General features: G+C 38.2%; 2 protein-coding genes across 15 annotated transcripts in view; one reads left to right on the forward strand and one right to left on the reverse strand.

Moving 5' to 3' along the window:
- Positions 1-4,839, reverse strand: part of ECD (ecdysoneless cell cycle regulator) — a 49,102-nt gene extending 44,263 nt beyond the window's left edge. For 4 of the 9 annotated variants that reach the window (XR_006701823.1, XM_045439548.1, XM_045439552.1 and 1 more), the window contains exons 1-2: positions 4,595-4,839; positions 2,952-3,166 (exon numbers count right to left, since the gene is read on the reverse strand). Coding sequence is in view for 8 of the 9 variants with exons in the window: in XM_045439548.1 (XP_045295504.1) it covers positions 2,952-3,156 (205 nt within the window). In the remaining variant the exon portion in view is untranslated. Of the gene's footprint in view, positions 1-2,951; positions 3,167-4,177 lie in introns of all 9 variants that reach the window. The other 5 variants (XM_045439549.1, XM_045439550.1, XM_045439551.1 and 2 more) reach the window with 5 other exon arrangements.
- A 120-nt stretch (positions 4,840-4,959) lies between these two features.
- FAM149B1 (family with sequence similarity 149 member B1) overlaps positions 4,960-22,772 on the forward strand; it is an 87,473-nt gene continuing 69,660 nt past the window's right edge. For 5 of the 6 annotated variants that reach the window (XM_045439559.1, XM_045439561.1, XM_045439557.1 and 2 more), the window contains exons 1-3: positions 4,970-5,072; positions 10,917-11,021; positions 12,941-13,070. In XM_045439559.1, coding sequence (XP_045295515.1) covers positions 5,026-5,072; positions 10,917-11,021; positions 12,941-13,070 — 282 coding nt within the window. In that variant the 5' untranslated portion in view covers positions 4,970-5,025. Of the gene's footprint in view, positions 5,073-10,885; positions 11,022-12,940; positions 13,071-22,772 lie in introns of all 6 variants that reach the window. The other variant, XM_045439560.1, reaches the window with a different exon arrangement.

Raw genomic sequence — 22,772 nt, forward strand, 5'->3', positions numbered from 1 at the left:
TGACTATACTGTAGGTACCACAGCTGGGAGCTGGGGTTGCAACCCTGAACAGGATATAAAAAGCCCACCCTTGAGGACCCATAGACAACCGGAGACAAGACAACCACACCATCTCAAAACAAGATAATGAAACAACAACAACAACAAGATAATGAATGGACATATGCACTGAGGGCTCTGTGACCATAAAGAATATCTGAGCTGTGTTCATGTGGAAGAATGACCAGAAGTAGGCTTTCCAGAAAAAGAGAATAGCATGTGCAAAGGCACATAAGCATGACAGACAATAAAGTGTTCTAGGAATATCAGGAAGCTAGATTTAGATGGAGCAGGAATTTTTTAAACAAGTGCATTATTCAAAAATATGTAGAACTTAATACACTTTTAAACAAGCCAATAGGTCAAAGAAGAAATCACAAAGGAAGTTAGAAAATACAAGGAGACAAATGAAAACAGAGATGTAACATACTAAAAGCAGTGCTAAGAGGAAGTTTATAGTTATAAAAGATCTCAGATCAACAACCTAACTACACCTTAAGGAACTAGAAAAAGAAAAAGCGAACCTAAAGCTAGCAGAAAGAAGAACATAATGAAGATTAGAACAGAGATAAAAGAAATAGAGAACAGAAAAACAACAGAAAAAAATGAACTAAGGTGAGCTGGTTTGTTGAAAGATCACAAAATTTACAAAATCTTAAATTAGTAAGAAAAAAAAGGAGACACAAGTAACTAAAATCAGAAATGAAACAGGCAATATAACAACCTATACTACAGAAATAAAAAGGACTATAAGGAAACATATGATATGAACAATTGTACACCAACCAATTGGATAACCTAGAAGAAATAAGTTCATTCTTAGAAACACACAACATATCAAGACTGGATCACTAGAAGGAGACTGAATTACTTCTGGTTACTAGAAAGAGACTGAATCAGTAATAAAAAAAACTTCCCAACAGAGAAAAGCTCACTGGAGAATATTAGCAACATTTTTTTTTTTAACTTTTTTTTTTTTTAATGTTTCTTTATTTTTGAGAGAGAGACAGAGTATGAGCAAGGGAGGGGCAGAGAGAGAGTGAGACACAGAATCTGAAGAAGGCTCCAGGCTCTGAGCTGTCAGCACAGAGCCCAACACAGAGCTCAAACCCAGGGACCATAAGATCATGACCTGAGCTTTAGTCGGATGCTTAACTGACAGCCACCCAAGCACCCCAGAATTTTACCAACATTTAAGGAAGAATTAACATCAATCCTCCTCAAACTCTTACAAACAACTGAAGAGGAGGGAACACTGCCAAACTCATTTTATGAGGCCAGCATTACCCTCATAATAAAGCCAAACAAAGACAATATAGGAAAACCATGACCAATTTCCGTGGAACACTAATGCAGAAATCCTCAAGAAAATACTAGCAAACTAAATTCAACACATGAAAAGGATTGTACACCATGACCAAGTAGAATATATTCCTGGAATGGAATAGAATGTGTATGAAAATCAAGAAATGTAATCTACCACATTAACCGACTAAGGGTCAAACAAGCACATTACAGAGTGTTTTTAGAGCTGCCATGGCAAAAAAAAAAACCAAAAAAAAAAAAAACAAAAAAAAACCAAAAAAACAAAAACCAGGTGGGAAGAACATCCCAACTAACTCTTCACCTCACCCCAGGTCTCTCAAATTTCTTCAACTAGAGAAGCTCCAATTAAAGTGTCTATTTTTATCTACCTTATATATTAAACTTCAATTTTAACTTCATCCAGAAGCAATGGGGAACTGGTGAAGGATGTTAGGCAGAAGAGTAACATGATCAAATTTGTGTTTTACAAGGGTAACTGGCAACAATGTGAAGAACTGGAGATACTGGAAGCAGAGAGGTTACTTAGGTGGTTACTGTAATCTTCCAGATGAAGAGATTAAGAGGGTCTAGATTGTAGCCAAGCAAATGTAGAGAAAAGGGTCATATTTTAGGAGTAACCACAGTAGGATTTAGTGCCTGACTGACTATGGTGAAGTGAAGAGCTGAATACAATTCTGAATTACTAACAAGCTTGAATAACTAGGTGGATAGCAAAGCCATTAAGGAAAACAAGAAAACATTGGGTAAAAATGATTTTCTAGGAAACAGATAAGGAGTTGGTCTTGGATGTGCTGTGCCACTGTGAGAGTGTTCTTGCCAATAAATATTACATGTGTTTCAGTGAACAGGGGTTCAATAAAATGAACACAAAGGAAGACATGTGGCAACTGCTAACCAAAAGATAACAGATAAACACGAAATCAAGACCTAGACTGACAGTATCAAAAGATGCTAGACTCCTGAAATAAGACCCTGGAGCAGACCCTTGGTCACCTATTCAGGAGTCATTTTACTAAAGCTATATGAAATGATAACAAAAAATGCCATACTTGGCCAGAGGTCAGATCTTAAGCACCAACAACACAAGGAAGCATGAAAGAACCTCAAAATACTTCTGAGAGGCAAATAATGGTCATTAAGCCCAATGATTGCTCTTTATAAGTCAGGTAGAGACAACTGTGTGAAAAAAGGCAGCCTACGAAACCCATGATCAAGAGCGAGGAATACAGAGTAACCACTAAAGGAGGCTATGGTTAAGGAAGCAGATGCCTGAACCTGTTTAGTACAGGTACCCAGATACATTCTAGCATAGAAAAGTAAAGTTCCAAAGAATAGCTACGGTTCAATCATTTTGAGTATGTATTAGGTTCCTAAGGTAATTACTATTAGAAAGCTTTCATCAAATGAATTAAAAAAATTTTTTTTTGGTTAAAGGGCTTAACCAAATATAAGCAAACATCACTAATCTAAAAAGTTCAGGTTATAAATCTCCTGACAACACTGAATGAACTATGGACTATTACACATCACTGTTGTCAGAATTAAAATTCACATGTATCAAATCAAAATAAGTAAAAGAGCCATACCTTTTCCAGGTTTGTATTTGAGATTGAAAGGCTGATTCTGCCAGATATAGGGGACCAGCATAGGTGCAAAGTGGGTCATTATCCTCTCAATATACTTTTGAAGAATCTCTTTGTGTTTTTCTGGGTCTCTTGGTTCATCTGGTATCAGGAATAGGTGATACTCCACAGTGTCTTCTACTGTAGCAAGCTTCATATTTTCTTCCATTCTTTGAAAACTACATTTAAAGTTTCAATAACATAAACCACATAGAATAATGCAGAATATCCAAATTCTCAAACGATTCTAGATGATTCCATTGTTTTCCAAAATTCAGTTACCCACATAGTATCATTTTAATTTTTTGACTTTATTAAGCATTAATAGTAACACCTATTTAATATTCTTTTAATGAGGTTTTTATGCTGAAAATTATGTTCTTCACACTTGAAATTATATTAAAAGAACTTTTGATATAATACAGTAAATGGAAATCCAGTGTCACATTCCCAAATTAATAGGCGTGTAAGAATTTTAAAAAAATGTTTGCCCTTGTACTAGCAGTAGTGTGTGTAGCACACTTTGAGAAACACTACAATAACATTTTATGTTTCAATACTATCAAAAGTCCCAGGTCCGCCACTAATTAGTTGTCACTTTCGGCACTTCACTTTCTCTTTCTGGGGCCTTTTCCTTAACTGTAGAATGAGAATGTTACTCTTTCATTTCTAAAATCCTCCCCCAGTTTAAACTGTTATTATTTGAAAGCTCTTAAGAGCAATCTCCCTTAGGCTACAAAATTTCAACCTCTTTTTATGAATATTGTATGGCACAGGAGAATACAAAACATTCATGTCCTATCATCTCACCCCAAAATAATTTGCCCACGGTTCTTGATCCTACAGCTGTCCTAAAACTGCTCCCTTTTCAGGTCTCAGGGGGTACAGCTCCAGTATATTAAGAGCAGATAGATATCTATTTTTTTTTAATTTTTTTAACCTTTATTTATTTTTGAGACAGAGAGAGACAGAGCATGAATGGGGCGGGTCAGAGAGAAGGAGACACAGAATCTGAAACAGGCTCCAGGCTCTGAGCTGTCAGCACAGAGCCTGACGCGGGGCTCGAACTCACGGACTGCGAGATCACGACCGGAGCCGAAGTCGGACGCTAACCGACTGAGCCACCCAGGCGCCCCTAGATAGATATCTATTTTCTAAGGGTTTTCCTTAAAACAAAAGTGCTAGCTCACTATTGCTGCCAGACGAGGCTTGGTAAAGGCAGGCACTGTACTGGATGGTCCACTGTAAGGCACAATTCGATTTTTATCCTTACTCGGTTTTCTAAAGGACTAATAAAACGAAGTCGAGAGGAACCTGCATCCAGTCACCGCAGTCTGTCCAAATCATTTGGCTTCTCAACCCAGAGCGACAGATAATTCTGTCGACCCGCCCCATAATGCCAAGCACACATTTTTATGAAGAATTTAGTGTCAGAACTGGAAGGAGCTTCGAGACCACTCAGCCTAATTCCTTGGTGTACAGGTGAGAAAACCAGAGCACAGAAAGAGAAGAGACCAAGCTGCAGAGGGCTGAGCTGGAGTCTAGCGCTCTTGACTCAGACTACGCTTTCTCCCTCCATCCGACAAACTGAAGCCAATTCCGCTTACGATCCTCGGGCCTGCCCCACGCGTCTCGGCTGCGGCACCTTTCCTCAACCGCCCCTCCTACCGCGTCAGTAGCAGTCCAAGTCCGGCCCAAGGTCAGGCCAGACGCTTCTCGGGCGCCTGAGGTTAGCCGACACCCCTGAAACACCCGCTCGCCCCGGAACTCCCAGCAACGTCACTGCTGCGCGTCCGCGGGAACATTAGGTGGGTGCTCAGGTGTGTTCGTCACTTCCGCCCCCGCGGGGAAGCAGGCAGGGCGGAGGGCTAGAGGGGTGGGGACCCTGGAGAGGTGGCGGTCCGGAGTCTAGGCGACGGGGCGTGACGGGGCCGGAAGGTGGCGGGAGGGGGCCGGGCCGGAGCCGGCGGGAGGGCCAGGTCCCGAGGCCCCGACACTGGCGTGCCCGCCCCCTCCGCGGCAGAGGAGGAAGAGGAGGATGATCTCCAGATACACCCGGAAGGCGGTGCCACAGAGCTTGGAGTTGTAAGTGGACTGCTCAGCCATCCTAACCGGGGCCGTGGGAGGCTGAGGCGGGCAGCGGGCGCTTGGACCCCTTCCAAGCAGCGCTTCCCACCTTTCCTTTCTCAGGGCAGGGGAAGGAACTGTTTCCTCCCAGCCTTGTTGGACGCCCTCCTTCCACCTCCATCTCCAACTGTCCAGGGCATGTCTCCTGTGCTGTCCTTAGGGCTTGGCCCTCTTGGACTGCACTTCCTGAACTCAGGGACTGGGTCTTTGGCATTTGTAGCTTACTCAGTGTTTCATGCCTCACTGTCAATGGCCATTGACGAATCGAGAAGTTACTAATAGCTGAGTGCTACAAAAAAGTTGAATACATCTAGTGCCAGGCACCGTGCAAAGCTGCTTACATGCATTAGCTCACTTAGTCCTATTAGGAAGGATACCAGAATAGAGAATATTATTTTGCACATTCTACAGATAACGATCCCAGATTTTTAAAGATTGTAGCAAGCCAAAGATTACACAGCCAGGAAGTGGTGGAGCACACAAACCTGGTGTCAATCTGGTCCTGAAGCCTTGGTCATAATCATTATACATTCTGTTTCCCCATTTTTGTAATTAAACATCAGAATCCTTAAGGATAAGTTTTGCTTTAGAGAGTATATATTGCAGCTGAAATACACCCCTCCCACCCTTGGTGAGGTGTTGTAATTTAGCAAGTAATGATAATGTCCTGCATTTATTAATGCTTTACACTTTCAAAAAGACTTTCACATTTTGATCCCTTGCAACAATTCTGTAAGATGGGTATAATTAGCTTTCAGTTTTTCAGAGGCTGAAACATCAGAAAGGTTACACATCCTAAGATTATAAAACCAATAGGTTTTGAGCTTGGCCTTTTAATCCTCAAATCCCAACTTTTTTTCTCCATTGAGCTATGTAATTTTAGCAATTATACATTTATTAATTAAATATTAGGTATAGGGGCGCCTGGGTGGCTCAGTTGGTTAGGTATCTGACTTCAGCTCTGGTCATAGTATTGTGCTTTTTAAGTTCAAGGGTCGCATCAGGCTCTGTGCTGAGGGCTCAGAGCCTGCCTGCTTCAGACTCAGTCTCCCCCTCCCTATGCCCCTCCCCCACTCACACTGTGTGTGTGTGTGTGTGTGTGTGTGTGTGTGTGTGTGTGTGTGTTTCTCAAAAATAAACATTAAAAAATTAAAAAAATAAGTATACATGATAATAACAAGCGTGGAATTTTCAGTCACTCTGGGTTTCTGGCTAAGCTCTTCTCTAGCCATGTGTCTTTTAAGCAAATTACTAAATATTTGAGCATTCATTTCTGTAATATAGGACTAACACCTTATCTAAAAGCATATCTAAAATGATGGCACAAGGGCGCCTAGGTGGCTCAGTCAGTTAAGCATCTGACCGTCATGATCTCACGGTGCATGGGTTGCTGACAGCTCAGAGCCTGGAGCCAGCTTCGGATTCTGTGTCTCCCTTTCTCTTTTTGCCCCACCCCTGCTGGAGCTCTGTCTCTTTCTCCCTCTCAAAAATAAAAGCATTAAGAAATAATAAAATAAAATAAAATAAAATAAAATAAAATAAAATAGATGAAATAAAATAATGGCACAGGGTAGATCCTTAGTAATTGGCAATTTTCTTGCCCCTTCCCATCTTTACTTGCTACAATAGCCATACAAAGAAAATCTGTGATCTCTTCTTGCCTTACAGAAGCTTATTATCTACTAAGTTATAAGATATCTACACAGTAGCAATTCAGATAATAAGCTTTTTAGGAAGTAGGAAGAAGAAAGTCATTTTCCAAACAAAGGGAACAGGTATTAACTAAAAGTCTGCTTTTATAATTAGTTCTGACCATTCTGAAAGTAGCAAAAAAAAAAAAAAACATCTTTTGTGAAAAAAGTTGCTGGTAGGCACTTAGTGGGCCAGAATTACTGATCCAGTATAGTTCTGTTACTTGTTCTCTATTGTTGACTTGATACTCCTTAAAGACCACTCTCTCCAAAGGTGATTCTCTAGGAGAATATGTGAATAATGAAGATAATGAAGATTATATGTATCTAAATGATAGTAAAATAAAAGCAATTTTTACTTTTGGCATTATGATAATTTGCTTTGAAGAAGTAACTTTCCTTTTCTCCCTAATAGTTCCAAATTATAGATATTGAAAAGAGCTTGAAAAAAAAAGTTTTCAACATACAGCTTTAATACTTAAAAAGTGATGTTTCACTCATATGAGGACTTTAAGAAACAAAACAGATGAAAATAAGGGAAGGGAAACAAAAATAATATAAAAACAGGGAGGGGGACAAAACAGAAGAGACTCAAATATGGAGAACAAACTGAGGGTTGCTGGAGGGGTTATGGGAGGGGGGGATGGGCTAAATGGGTAAGGGGCATTAAGGAATCTACTCCTAAAATCATTGTTTCACTTTATGCTAACTAATTTGGATGTAAATTTTAAAAAATAAAAAAGTGATGTTTCAAATATAAATCTATAGTGAATAATATATTGAACCACCTATCCCCCAAATTCAATAACGATCAAAAATTGATATATTTGCTTCATCTATATTCTTTATCTCTTTTCAGCCTCTCTGTCCATCATCTGTAAATAAGAAAGCAAAACCCCAGACACTATCATTTCACCGCTGTATACTGCAGTATGCATCTCTAAAAATGCATTTTCTTATGTAAAAACAATGCTATTACATTTAATATTTCTTTGGTATTATCTGTTATTTAAAAAAATTTTTAATGCTTGTTTATTTTTGACAGGGAGAGAGACAGAGAGACAGAACATGAGTGGGGGAGGGGCAGAGAGAGAGGGAGACACAGAATCTGAAGCAGGCTCCAGGCTCTGATTTGTCAGCACAGAAGCCGACGCGGGGCTCGAACTCACAAACCTCGAGATCATGACCTGAGCCGAAGTTGGATGCTTAACCGACTGAGCCACCCAGGCGCCCCTAACAGTCATTTTATAGAGATTTCTTTGACAGACTAAAAAATGTCTTAAATTTCTGTCTTGTAGCTGGAATCCACATTTCTGTTTACTGCCGCTATCTCAAAGACAACTTTTGGTTGTAGGATTGTTGAATAAGAGGAGTAAAAAATAGCTCTCCACAAATCCATCCCTACCATTTTTTTAAAGTAAATTTATTTAAATTCAAGTTAGTTAACATACCGTGTAGTATTGGTTTCAGGAGTAGAACCCAGTGATTCATCACTTACATGTAATACCCAGCTCTCATCCCAACAAATGCCCTCCTTAATGCCCATCACCCATTTAGTCCATCTCCCCACACAACACCCCTCCAGCAACCCTCAGTTTGTTCTCTGTATATGAGTCTTACGGTTTGCTTTCCTCTCTCTTTTTATCTTATTTTTCCTTCCCTTCTCCTATGTTCATCTGTTTTGTTTCTTAAATTCCGCGAGTGAAATCATATGGTATTTGTCTTTCTCTGACTTATTTCACTTAGCGTAATACACTCTAGTTCCATCCACGTTGTTGCAAATGGTGATTTCATTCTTTTTTGATCGCTGAGTAGTATTCCATTGTGTATATATATCACATTTTCTTTATCCATTCAACAGATGATGGACATTTAAGCTCTTTCCATAATTTGGCTGTTGTTGATAGTGCTGCTATAAACGTTGCATTTTTGTATCTTTTGGATAAATACTTAGTAGTGCAATTGCTGGGTTGTAGGGTAGCTCTATTTTTAATTTTTTGAGGAACCTCCATACCGTTTTCCAGAGTGGCTGCACCAGTTTGCATTCCAACCAACAGTGCAAAATTGTTCCCCTATCTCCTCATCCTTGCCAACATCTGTTGTTGCCTAAGTTCTTAATTTTAGCCATTCTGACAGGTGTGAGGTGGTATCTCATTGTGGTTTTGATTTGTATTTCTCTGATGATGAGTGATGTTGAGCATCTTTTCATCTGTCTCTTAATCATCTGTCCATCCCTACCATTTGAGAAATAATTTAAAGTACAAGCTCTGCTGCTGGGGCCCTTAGCTTTATCTTTATATATGAAAATGGTCTAATTCAATAAACTCTCAAATTATTCATTTGCTCTGAGAAGCCTCAGAGCCAGAGTACTTGGATTTGAATCCTGGCTCCATCACTTCCTAGACATATGACCTTAAGCAGGTTACTTAGTCTCTCTGTGCTTCACTTTCCTTTCTGTGAAATAAGAATATTAGAGATTTATAATATACATTGGCATATTAAAGACCCTGAGAAGACCTTTTATAAAGAAGCCTGTGTACTTTGTTTAGACTATCATGTTTCCTAAACTTAATTTATTACAGAATTTTGTGGGGGAGGAAAGTCTACTATGGATGATTAAGACTTGAACATAAAATAATTAACCCCTTAGTTTATTCTAATGTACATGTTGAATTCCCTAGAGCAGCACTGTCCAATAGAAATATAATATAAGCCACATATATAATTTTTAATTTTCAGATAGTCACATTAAAAGAATAGAAAGTGATAAAATTAATTTTTTGCCTTTTTATTTTGAACTAATTATAGACTCACTGTTAGTTACAAAAATAGTACATAGAGTCCCATGAACCCTTCACCCAGTTTCCCCCAAAGATGACAACTTATGTAGCTAGTATAGTGTCAAAGCCAAGAGACTGATATTGGTACAATACTGTTAAATCAGTTTTTATATCAGTTTTTATATCCACTGTTTTGTGTATGTGTATATAGACTTCTGTGCAGTTTGGTCTCATTTATAGAACTGTGTAACCACCAGTACAATCAAGATGGCTTTTTTATCACCACCAAGGAATGTCCTTGTGTACCCCTTTATAGTCACTTCCACTCCCTTCTCCATCTTCTGGTAACCACTAATCTTTTCTCTACCTCTATAGTTTTGTCATTTGTAAACATTATATCAATGGAATCATATAGTATGTAACCGTTTGAGATTGCTTTTTTCACCAGGCATGATGCCCTTGAAATCCATCCAAGTTGTTCCATGTATCAATAGTTCGCTCCTTTTTATTGCTCAATCTTATTCATCATGTGGATATATCAGAGTTTAACCGTTCACCCATCAAAGGACATTTCAGTTTCCAATTTTTTTTCAATTATAAATAAAACTGCTGCAAACATTTGTGTACAGATTTTTGTGTGAACGTAAGTTTTCATTTCTCTGAGATCAGTCCTCAAGAGTGAATGGCTAGGTCTTATGGTAAATGCATGTGTTTAGTTTTATTAGAAGCTGTGAGACTATTCCAGAGTGGCTGTACCAATTTATATTTCCACCAGGAGAGCATGAGATATCTGGTTTCACATCCTCGCCTGCATTTGGTGTTATTACCATATTTTGTTTTAGCTATTCTAATAGGTATGTGATTATAACTTATTATATTTTAAATTTGAAGTGAAATTAATTTTAAGAATATATTTTTTAATCTAGTATATCCAAAATATTATCATTTTAATATGTCATCAAGATAAAACTATCAATGATCCATTACACGTTCTTGTCATACTAAGCCTTCAAAATCCTGTGTGTTATAAACTTAAAGCACATCCCATTTTTGACTAACCAAATTTTAAAGTTTTTGTTTGAATTCCAGTTAACATACAGTCTGATACTAGTTTGAGGTGTCCAGTATAGTGACTCAGTACTTCCATACAACATCCAATGATGCTCATCACACCAATTAACCACACTTTAGCTGCTAATTGCTAGTGGCTTCTGTATTGGACAGTGCAGTCCCAGAGCAGCAGGAAGTAGGTGATTAACTTGTAGGTTAAGCTGCTGAAAGTATGTTTTTTTCTTTACAGGAAATATAACTTTTTAAAAAATCTTTCACAGGAAAGGAATAACAAAACATGCTATTAATCATCATCCCCTTCCAGAGCAGCTGGATGAAATTTCTTCTACCAATGACAGCCATGAAAAAGATACGAGTTCCCAAAGGTAACAACACAAATTGTACTTGTTTGCTTATTACACTGGATAATGGCAAAAGTGTTTTGTGTGTGTGTGTGTGTGTGTGTGTGTGTGTGTGTGTGTGTTGGCTTGGGCTTGTTATCTAATCTTGAACTAATGAAACAAAACAAGGACTTTTATCGCATTTTCAGTACCATTCAACTTTTATTCTGGAACAGCTAATGAAAACATCATACTTATAACCCTTAAAGTAGTATTATTACATAGTTAAAAGACAAGACTCAGGAGGAGTCTAACATCTGATTTTTAATCCTGGTTCTGCCACTTATTAGCTGAGTAACACTAGGCAAGTTACTTACCAGATAATAGTATCTCTTAAAGAGTGTTGTAAATATAAATGAGATAAAGTATGTAAAACTTGGCACAATAATTGGCATATGATGAGTATTAGCTGCAGTTATCATTCTGTAACTTCAAAGAGGGTTCTGAGAAGCAATGTGGTATCATAGAAAAATTATAATCATAAAAACTAATTTCAAAACCTAGAACTCAATAGATTGTCTTTAAAATGGTGTTGACTTCTACATCACCAAGTTGTTGGGAGGAATAAATGGGATTATATCTATAAAAGTGCTTGGTAAACTGTAAAAGTGCCACACAAGTCCAGATATTACTTTCATATTTCTGAAATGTTTTTAGTTTTCACGGGTAGATGTTATAAGTAGAATGTTAAAGTATATGTTGTAATCAAAGCCACACTGAGATACCACCTCACACTGGTCAGAGTGGCTAAAATGAAAACTACAGATGCTGGCAAGGATGTGGAGAAATGGGAACCCTCTTGCACTGTTGGTGGGAATGCAAACTGGTGTAGCCACTCTGGAAAACAGTGTGGAGGTTCCTCAAAAAGTTAAAAATAGAACTACCCTATGACCCAGCAATAGCACTGCTAGGAATTTACTCAAGGGATACAGGAGTGCTGATGCATAAGGGCACATGTCCCCTATGTTTATAGCAGCACTTTCAACAATAGCCAAAGTATGGAAAGAGCCTAAATGTCCATCAATTGATGAATGTATAAACAAAATGTGGTTTGATGTGCCTGGGTGGCTCAGTCGGTTGAGCGTCCGACTTTGGCTCAGGTCATGATCTCGCGGCCTGTGAGTTTGAGCCCCCCGTCGGGCTCTGTGCTGACAGCTCAGAGCCTGGAGCCTGCTTCGGATTCTGTGTCTCCCTCTCTCTCTGCCCCTCCCCCACCCATGCTCTGTCTCTCTGTCAAAAATAAATAAAACATTAAAAAAAATCTTTTAATAAAAAAAGGAATATGTGGTTTATATATGCAATAGAATACTACTTGGCAGTGAGAAAGAATAAAATCATGCCATTTGCAGCAACGTGGATGGAACTGGAGGGTGTTATGCTGAGTGAAATAAGTCTGTGAGAGAAAGACAGATATCATATTTTCACTCATATGTAGATCTTGAGAAACTTAACAGAAGACCATGGGGGAAGGGAAGGGGAAAAAAATAGTTATGAACAGAGAGGGAGGGAGGCAAACTATAAGAGACTCTTAAATATAGAGAACAAACTGAGGGTTGATGGGGGTGGGGGAGACTGGGGAAAGAGGGGAAAGAGGAGGGCACCTGTTGGGATGAGCACTGGGTGTTGTATATAAGCCAATTTGACAATAAATTATATTAAAAAATATTTATTGTAAACTACGACTAGAATTATTTAGAATCACTGTCATCAATTCTGCAGGAATTAGGTAGGATTTTTCCATGATGCTTAATTGATAAGTTCTTCATTTATTTTTCTCCTGTGGATAGATATATTTGTGTATATGCTTGTCATCTAGTAAATTGCTGAATAGTTAATGCTACAGAAACTTGAGGAAATATAAGCATTTCTCTTTTTTCTCTCTTCCTTCCAAATTGGGCATTTAGTGAGTCTGACATCACACAAGAATCACCTTTTACATCAGCTGACACTGGGAATTCAAGATCTGCTTTTCCAAGTTATACAGGCACAGGGATCTCCACTGAAGGCAGCTCGGACTTCTCCTGGGGATATGGTGTGAGTTGTTGGTTATTGGTCTGATGGGGTTCTTGGCAGACTATTCTGGGAGTTAGGATTTATCAGTTTTGTCAGTATATTTCATTCCTTTACTCTCCTTCATGGTTTCTTTACATTTTAATATTTCTCATCAGTTTTTACCCTCTTTCAGTATTTGCTTTGCTTTTATGGATATAGTAGTTAATCCTTTTAGGTACTTAGTGTTTGACTTAAACAGTTGCATATTAATATGGATCTGGGCCCTGGATCTACTCCTTTTGCTGTGTGCAGTACACTAATGTGTCTCTCCACCACTAATGTTACCTTGTTGTTTAAATTGTTCTTAGAAGTTGATTATTAAGCTATTATAGACTGGGAAAATGATTATGATATATTGTTAAATGAAAAAAGCAGATTAAAAATAGTATGTATAGTGTGGTTCTAATTTGAGTTTACATATATTTTTGTTTATACATATATTAGAAAAAAGGACTAAAGATATCTACCCAAAATGTTATTCAGTCATTATTTAATGGGTGTTGAGATGAGATTGACTTATTTATTTCTAATCCATAATATCTGGTAGGGAATTCTTACGGCATTGTTCATAATTCTCTTGGCCAATCCTTTACATATATGTTAGAATCTGTTTGTTAAATTGTATGGGTCAACTTGGGGAGGATTGCTATCTTAAGGATACTGAGTTCTTCTATTCATGAATTTGATATATAAATCTTTGCGTTTTTTAAAGCTTATTTATTTAAGTAATCTCTACACCCAACACAGGGCTTGAACTCACAACCCCCAAATCAAGAGTCTTATACTCTAACGACTGAGCCAGCCAGGCACCCCATAAATCTTTTCATTTAGTATTAATTTTTAAAATATATTTTAATAAATTATTATAATTTTATCCATAAAGTTCCACTTGTTGAATATTTATTTCTAGGTACCTTGTATGGTATAATATAAAAATTACATTAAAAAATTTTTTTTAACATTTATTTATCTTAGAGACAGCACAAGCAGGGGAGAGAAGTGAGAGGGAGACATAGAATCTGAAGCAGGCTCCAGGCTCTGAGCTGTCAGCACAGGGCCTGATGCGGGGCTCGAACCCACAAACTGTGAGATCATGACTTCACCCAAAGTTGGATGCTTAAACGACTGAGCCACCCAGGCGCCCCTAAAAATTACATTTTTAATCTATTTATTGCTGGTGTGTAAAGGTACAGTCCCTGTTTTTAAGGGAACTGAGTTGTAGGATAATGTTGGCTTCTGGCAAAAATTTATATTCTTTGTCATGTTTTTAAAACTTCTAACATGTTATTATATGTTTTAATAGATTTCTCATTTATTTAATACTAGGTTAAACTTTCACTGGATTTATTATTATTATTTTTAACTGTGATATTCACATAACATAGAATTCACTTTTTTTTTTTAAATATTTTATTTATTTTTAAGGCAGAGAGAGACAGCATGAGTGGGGATGGTGCAGAGAGAGAGAGGGAGACACAGAATTGGAAGCAGGCTCCAGGCTCTGAGCTGTGAGCAAAGAGCCCGACGCGGGGCTCGAACTCACAAACTGTGAGATCATGACCTGAGCCGAAGTCAGACGCTCAACCAACTGAGCCACCCAGGCGCCCCAGAATTCACTTTTTTAAAGTGAACAGTTAAGTGGTTTTAGTATATTCACAAAGTTGTGCAACCATCACTATGTCTAATTTCGGGACATTTTTATCACCCCCAAAAGAAGTCCCATATGCATTAGCTGTCCCTTTCCAACCCTCCAGTCCCCCAACCCGCTGTGGACCACCAATCTGCTTTCTGTCTGTATGGATTTGCCTATTCTGACATTTCATATAAATGAATCATATAATATGTGACCTTTTGTGTCTGGCTTATTTCACTTCATATATTTTCAAGATTTATCCATGTTTTAGCATGTGTCAGTACTTCTTTTTTGTTGATGAATATAATTACAAAAAATTCCAAAATTTTGTTCATCTGTTCATCAGTTGATGGACATTTAGGTTATTTTGTTTTTTTGGCTATTTTGAATAATGCTACTATGAATATTTGTGTGAACGTTTTTCTGTAGACATATGTTTTTGAATATTCTTAGGTATATACCTAGGAGTTGAATTAAAACCATTTTAATTTTTTGAAGAATACATTTATCATTGACATTCATTGTTATGATCATGCTTTTTCAAGGTTTCTAGTTAGGATATAAATAATGTTGATATTTTCCTTATATTACACAAACATTTCATTGCAGGTATCACATGTATGTCAGAGTAGGTAATTTACTTGATAAATCCCCCTGAATGTAACCAGTTTCCTATTAATTCTACTGCCTCCTAACCTCTGCAAATACCCTTCTTACTTCACAGATGTTTCAACAACCTATACTGGGTCACTACCCCCTGCATCCTTTTACCCATTTGGTGCTCTTTTCACCCTGCTCAGAGTCAGACACCCAGTGTAGTCCTGACTTCTATACAGACACCTTCTTCATCCTGCTTGGACTGTCACCCTGTGTGAGGCTGCCTGCTCCCAACATAGTAGCTTTCTTCTCCATTCTGGTTCCAACATTACAAGCTGGCTACTCCCCACATGGACATCCTCTTCATCTTACTTGTGCTCCAACACCCAGAAACAACCTGCTCCCCCGCCTGAAAACACCCACTGTGGCACTGTATTTTCAAAAGAAATGCCAGTATATATCCCATCTCACATGATGCTCTTCTTACAAGATATTGATACTCCTCCATTGAGAGATAGGGTATATGTTCTTTCCTCTTGAATCTGAATGGATCATTTGTCTCAGTCATTAGCATGCAGTGAATGTGATGCTGCATGATTTTCTAGGTTAGAAAGTAACACAGCTTCTGCCTGCCTCTTTTTCTCTCTCTCTGGATACTTGACCTTGGATTGCAGCCACCGTGTTGTGATGAAGTTCAGACCACATGGAAAAACCCATGTGGAAATGAACTGAAGCCCCCAGCTGAAAGCCAGCATCAACTGTCAGAGATTTGAGTGAATGACCATTCAAATGAATTCAGGTCCAAGCCTTCATGTTTTTCAAGATGTTTTTAAGAGCTTTATCTCAGATGTTGTGGAGAAGAGATAAGCTATTCCTGCTGTGATTAAAAATTCCTGACCTATATAAACCTGGAGAGATAATACATGATTGTTGCTGTTTTAAGTCAGTAAGTTTGGGAGTACTTGTTATACTGCCAAAATAACTAGAAAACCCTATTGCATTGCCCAGGGTCAGGAAAATTGCTTAGATGTTCTCTTCACCCCTCTTGGTCTCCTTCCATACAACAGACCATCTTCCTACACAGACGCCCTCATTACTCTGCGTGGGTTCCAATTTCATATACCAGGCTGCTCTCCCAGGTTGATGCTTTCCTTATTCTGTTCTGACTTTGAAACTCCATGCTGGGTGTCTCTAAGGCACTGAATAACAGGCAGTATATATTTACAGTCCCTGAGAAAGGAAACTCATAAGGTGAGCCCCTGTTTACCCTGGTTCCTGACTGGGGATAACTTTCTGACTGTGGATTTGTGAGCCAGAGTCCAAACAAGGCATGGTGGTCCTATTGTGCTGAGGAACAGAGATCAGAGTTCATGGAAGATGAAGTAGCTGGAATATGCAGGTCAGGGGGAGATAAAGAGCACCAGAAATTATAAATAAGTGGGTAAATACAAAAGTCTATATTTTTTGGTGATTTCTTTTTTTTTTTTTTTTTTAAATTTTTTTTTCAACGTTTATTTATTTTGGGGACAGAGAGAGACAGAGCATGAACGGGGGAGGGGCAGAGAGAGAGGGAGACACAGAATCGGAAACAGGCTCCAGGCTCTGAGCCATCAGCCCAGAGCCTGACGCGGGGCTCGAACTCATGGACCAAGAGATCGTGACCTGGCTGAAGTCGGACGCCTAACCGACTGCGCCACCCAGGCACCCCTGGTGATTTCTTCTTTATGCAAGATAGAGTTTATACCTATAGAAGTGAAAGATGAGACAAATACAGTTCAAAGGATGGGTGGTTGTAAATGGAATTATTCTGTTATAAGGCTGTTATATTTGTGAAGTGTCAGGTATCAAGAGAGAAATGGGAAGTGTGAAGAAGAAAGTATGAAGTGGTAAAATACTGACTCTAACTAGACTTCAATATGTTATGAATGCATATTATTCGCTCTAGAGCAGGCATTAAAAATTATAAGAATAAGTTATGCCAAGTGGGGAAATAAAATGGAAAACTAAGAAATACTTGATTTGTTGATCAAATAAGTCAGGGAAAAAAAAAAAAAAAAGAAAGGAACAAGAGAGGACCAAAAAACAGAAGGGACAAATGGAAAAGAAGTAGCAAGATGGTACATTTAACCCAGTTTTGTCAACAATTAAAACAAATGTAAATGGATTAAACACTCCAATTAAAATGCAGAGATTGTCAGAATGGATAAAAAGCAAAACTCAACTTATACTATATGGAAGAAATGCACTGTAAATATAAAGGCACATTAGGTTGAAATTTAAAGGACAGAGAAGGATATACCATGAACACAGTAGGCTGACATGGTTATAATATGAGACAAACTAAACTTGAAAACACTGAGTTTGCCCTATGAAAGAGGACTATTCCCTAGCAATAAAAGAGGCAGTTTGTCTTAGCCCAGGCTGCCATAACAAGACACCACAGACTATGTGGCTTAAGCAACAGATATTTATTTTCTCACAGTTCTGGAGGCTGGAAGTCTAAAAGCAAGGTGCCGTCTGAGTTGGTTTCTGGCGAAGCTTCTCTTTCTAGCATACTGTGTCCTCATATGGCCTTTCTTCTGGGCATGCTCACAGATGGAGAGACCTCTGGCATGTCCTTACAAGAACATCAGTCCTGGGGCACCTGGGTGGCTCAGTCAGTTGAGCATCTGACTTTGGCTCAGGTCATGATCTCACAGTTCATGAGTTCAAGCCCCGCATTGGGCTTTGTGCTGACAGCTCAGAGCCTGGACCCTGCTTCAGATTTTGTGTCTCCCTGTCTCTCTCTGCCCCTTCCCCGCTCACACTCTGTCTCTCTCTCTCTCTCAAAAACAAATAAACATTAAAAAAAATTTTTAGGGGGGGCCTGGGTGGCTCAGTCAGTTGAGCATCCAACTTTGGCTGAAGTCATGATCTCACTGCTCATGACTTCAAGCCCCGTGTCGGTCTCAGAGCCTGGAGCCTGCTTCAGATTCTCTGTCTCCCTCTCTCTGCCCTTCCTTCACTCATGCTCTCTCTAAGATAAAATAATAAAGACATTAAAAAATTTAAAAAAAATTTTAAAATACCTATTTTAGAAAAGAATACAGCTTTGAAATGAATAATTGAAGTTTCTAGCTTAAAATGGTAGGAAAGAAGAATGAAAGAAATAATGAAGAGCAAAAATCAGTGAAAAGGAAAACAGATAAATAAAAGAGAAAATGAACAAGTCCAAGAGTTGATCCTTTGAAAAGATTAATAATAAGCCCTCTGGTGATACTAGTCAAGAAAAAGCAAGGAAACACAGATTACAAATATCATGAATGAAAGAGTAAACATCACCTCAAACCCTACAGACGTTAAAAGAATAGGAACAGTTTTATGCCAATAAATTCTGCAACTTATATAAAATGGACAAATTCCTCAAAACTGAATACTTGTAGAATTCTTAAAGAAACTGAATCAAACAACTCTCAGAGAAAGCTTTACGCCTACATGGTTTCACTACTGAATCTATCATACATTTTTTTGTGGAAGAAATAAAAGTCACACAAGCTTTTTCCAAAAAACAGGAGCATTTTTAATGCACTTTATGAAGCCATCATAATATATTGATGCCCAAACCTGAGAAAAACATATCACAAAAGAAAATTATGAGTTAGGACTTCTAGTATGGCAGAGTGAATACCTTGACAAGTCTTTTTCCCCAAAAGCAACAATAAAAAGTCACAAGCGACCATTTCAGAGCCCTGAAATTGACCAAATTCTCTGTTAATTGAACTTAACAGAGAAGCAGTTATTCATGAAAATCATTAGAACCATGAGTTAAGAACAGTGAGAATGTGTTCTACTTACAAAGAGGCAAGCTGTGACAACTAGCAGCTTCACCACCAGAGGGGTCAGTAGTTTGGAGTGGAACCGGACACAAACTGATACCCCAATGGCATCATCAGTAACAGTAGCAAACTCAGTGGCATACAAACAAGGCAAATAGTGGCTCAGATAGTCTGTGGATTTAGTACTGGTTAGGGCAAAAAAGTAGACTATCCAGAAACTTATCAAGGAAATCCGGGAAATAAGATATTCATAGGCACTGATAAACTCTCCACATATCCATGCAGCATGCAAATGCAGAGGAAATAATGAAAGGGCACAGAAATTAAAAGTCAAGGCAGACAGGGGCGCCTGGGTGGCTCAGTCGGTTAAGCGTCCGACTTCAGCTCAGGTCACGATCTGGCGGTCCGTGAGTTTGAGCCCCGCGTCGGGCTCTGGGCTGATGGCTCAGAGCCTGGAGCCTGCTTCCGATTCTGTGTCTCCCTCTCTCTCTGCCCTTCCCCCATTCATGCTCTGTCTCTCTCTGTCTCAAAAATAAATAAACGTTAAAAAAAAAAAAAAAGTCAAGGCAGACAAAATAAAGACAATACTACTAGAAACAAAAAGAGACATTTCATAATGATAAAAGACCAATTCGAGGCACCTGGCTCAGTCAGTTAAGCATCTGACTCTTGATTTCAGCTCAGGTCATGATCTCATGGTTCATGAGATCTGCCCTCCCCCTGCTCTTCCCCTGCTTATACTCACTCTGTCTCAAAATAAATAAACATTAAAAAAAAAAAAGCCAGTGGCGCCTGGGTGGCTCAGTTAGTTGAGTGTCTGACTTCGGCTCAGGTCATGATCTCACTGTTTGTGAGTTCGAGCTCCGCATTGGGCTCTGTGCTAACAGCTCAGAGCCTGGAGCCTATTTCGGATTCTGTGTATCCCTCTATCTCTACCCCTCCCCACTCATGCTCTGTCTCTCTCAAAAATAAAAACAAACATTAAAAAAAAAAAGGCTTGTACAAATATATACACATCTAAGTACAAGCCTTAAAGCACCTTAAAGTACATGAAGTAAAATTTGACAGAAGTGAAGGAGAAACAGACAACACAATAATTATACCCAGAGACTTCAATACCCCAATCCCAATACTTGGTAGAACAACTAGACAAAGGGGTGCCTGAGTGGCTCAGTCGGTTAAACGTCCAACTTTGGCTCAGGTCATGATCTCATGGTTCGTGAGTTCAAGCCCCACGTTGGGCTCTGTGCTGACAGCTCAGAGCATGGAGCCTGCTCTGGATTCTGTGTGTCCCTCGCTCTCTGCCCCTCCCCCACTCATGCTCTGTCTCTCGCTCTCAAAAATAAACATGAAAAAAAATTAAAAAGAGAACAAGTAGACAGGAAATCAGCAAACATATTGAAGAGTTGAATAACACTATTAACCAACTTGACCTAACATTCCACACAAAGACAGCAGAATATATATTCTTTTGTATCTAAAACAAGGACTAATACAAGGACTGAAACTATACAAGGTTTGTTCTCCAACCATGCTGGAATTAAGTAGAAATTTGGGATATCCCCAAAGATTTGGAAATTAAACTGTTTTCTTTTAATTAACTGATGGGTCGAAGAAGAAATCTACAAGGGAAATTAGGAAATATTTTGAATTGAATGAAAAGGGAAAAGCAAAATATCAAAATTTGTAGAACATAGCTCAAGTGGTGTTTAGAGGAAAATTAATAGCTTTAAATACTGTAGGGGAAAAAATCAAACTCAGACACAGAGAACAGATTGGTGGTTGCCAGAGGTGGGAGTTGGGGGGTAGGTAAAGTGGGCAAAGGGAGTCAAAAATTTAAAACTTCCAGTTATGTACATGTAATGTACAGCATGGTGACTATAGTTAATAATACTGTGTTGCATATTTGAAAGTTGCTAAGAGAGGAGATCTTAAAAGTTCAAGAAAAAAAGTTCTGTAACTATGTATGGTGACATATATTAACTAGACTTACTGCAATCATTTCACAATATATCATTTCACATATGTACATTTCATAATATACCATTTCACAATATAAATATTGAATCATTACACCTGAAACTAATATAATGCATAATATAATTTTAAAAATAGAAAAAGTCTACAGAAAAAAAAGAGGGTCTCAAATCCATAACATAAGCTTCTACCTTTAGAAACTAAAAAAGAGTAAATTAAATCAAAAGCAAGCAGAAGGAAAGAAATAATACAGATGAGAGTAGAAATTAATGAAATAGAAAACAAAAACAATAGAGACAAATAAATAAAGTCAAAGGTTGGTTCTTTAAAAAAATTCAACAAAATTGACAAGTCTTCCCAAGAAAAAAGATACAATTAACAAGATTAGAAATGAATGAGGGGGTCATAATTATTGATCCTTCAGAAACTAAAAGGTTAAGGGAATGTAATAAGCAACTTCATGCCAAGAAGTTAGATAATTTAGATATAATTGACAAATTTCTAAAAAGACACAATTGCCAAATGGATTTTTAAAAAATCCACATAGATCTATAATAATTAAAGAAATTAGTAAAATATCTTCCTACAAAGAAAAAAAAACAGGCAAAAATGGCTTCATTGGCAAATTCTACCAAATATTTAGAAGAATAAATAACTATCATAAACTCTTTAGAAAACAGAGGAACACTTCCTAACTCATCCCATGAAGCCATTATTACCCTGCTACCAAAGCCAAAGTTACCATAAAAAAAGAATTTTGTATGCAAAAAATTCTATAGAATCTGCAAAACAAACAAACAAAAACCCTATTAGAACTAATAGAGTTTAGGGGCACCTGGGTGACTTAATCAGTTGAGCATCTGACTCTTGATTTCGGCTCAGGTCATGATCCTAGGGCCATGGGATCGAGCCCCACATTAGGCTCCACATTGAGCATGGAGCCTGCTTAAGATCCTCTCTCTCTCTCTCTCTCTCTGTCTCTCTCTCTGTCTCTTTGCCCCTTTCCCCTGCTGTGCCCTCTCTCTGTTTCTCTAAAATAAACAACAAAAAAAGAACTAATAGAGTTTAACAAGGCCACAAGATATAAGATCAATATAAAAAATCAGTTGTATTTCTATATACACTTAAATATTTAAAGAAGAAAGATACCAATCTTTCAGAAAAGAGAGAACAGTTCCTAATTCATTCTATAAGGCCATTATTACCCTGATACTAAAATCAGACAAAGACATCACAAGAAGAGAAAACTACAAATTAATATCCTTCTTAAAATTAGACACAAGAACTTTAAATTATTAGCAAACCAACTCTAGCACCATAAAGGGATTATTTGCCCTAAGTGGGATTTATTCCAGAAATGCACAGCTTGTTAAACATTAGAAAATTAATACATCAGGGGCGCCTGGGTGGCGCAGTCGGTTAAGCGTCCGACTTCAGCCAGGTCACGATCTCGCGGTCCGTGAGTTCGAGCCCCGCGTCGGGCTCTGGGCTGATGGCTCAGAGCCTGGAGCCTGTTTCCGATTCTGTGTCTCCCTCTCTCTCTGCCCCTCCCCCGTTCATGCTTTGTCTCTCTCTGTCCCAAAAATAAATAAACGTTGAAAAAAAAAAATTAAAAAAAAAAAAAAAAAAAGAAAATTAATACATCATAGTAATGGAATAAAG

The sequence above is a fragment of the Leopardus geoffroyi genome, chromosome D2 (genome assembly GCF_018350155.1).
Source record: "Leopardus geoffroyi isolate Oge1 chromosome D2, O.geoffroyi_Oge1_pat1.0, whole genome shotgun sequence".
Lineage (NCBI taxonomy): Eukaryota > Metazoa > Chordata > Mammalia > Carnivora > Felidae > Leopardus > Leopardus geoffroyi.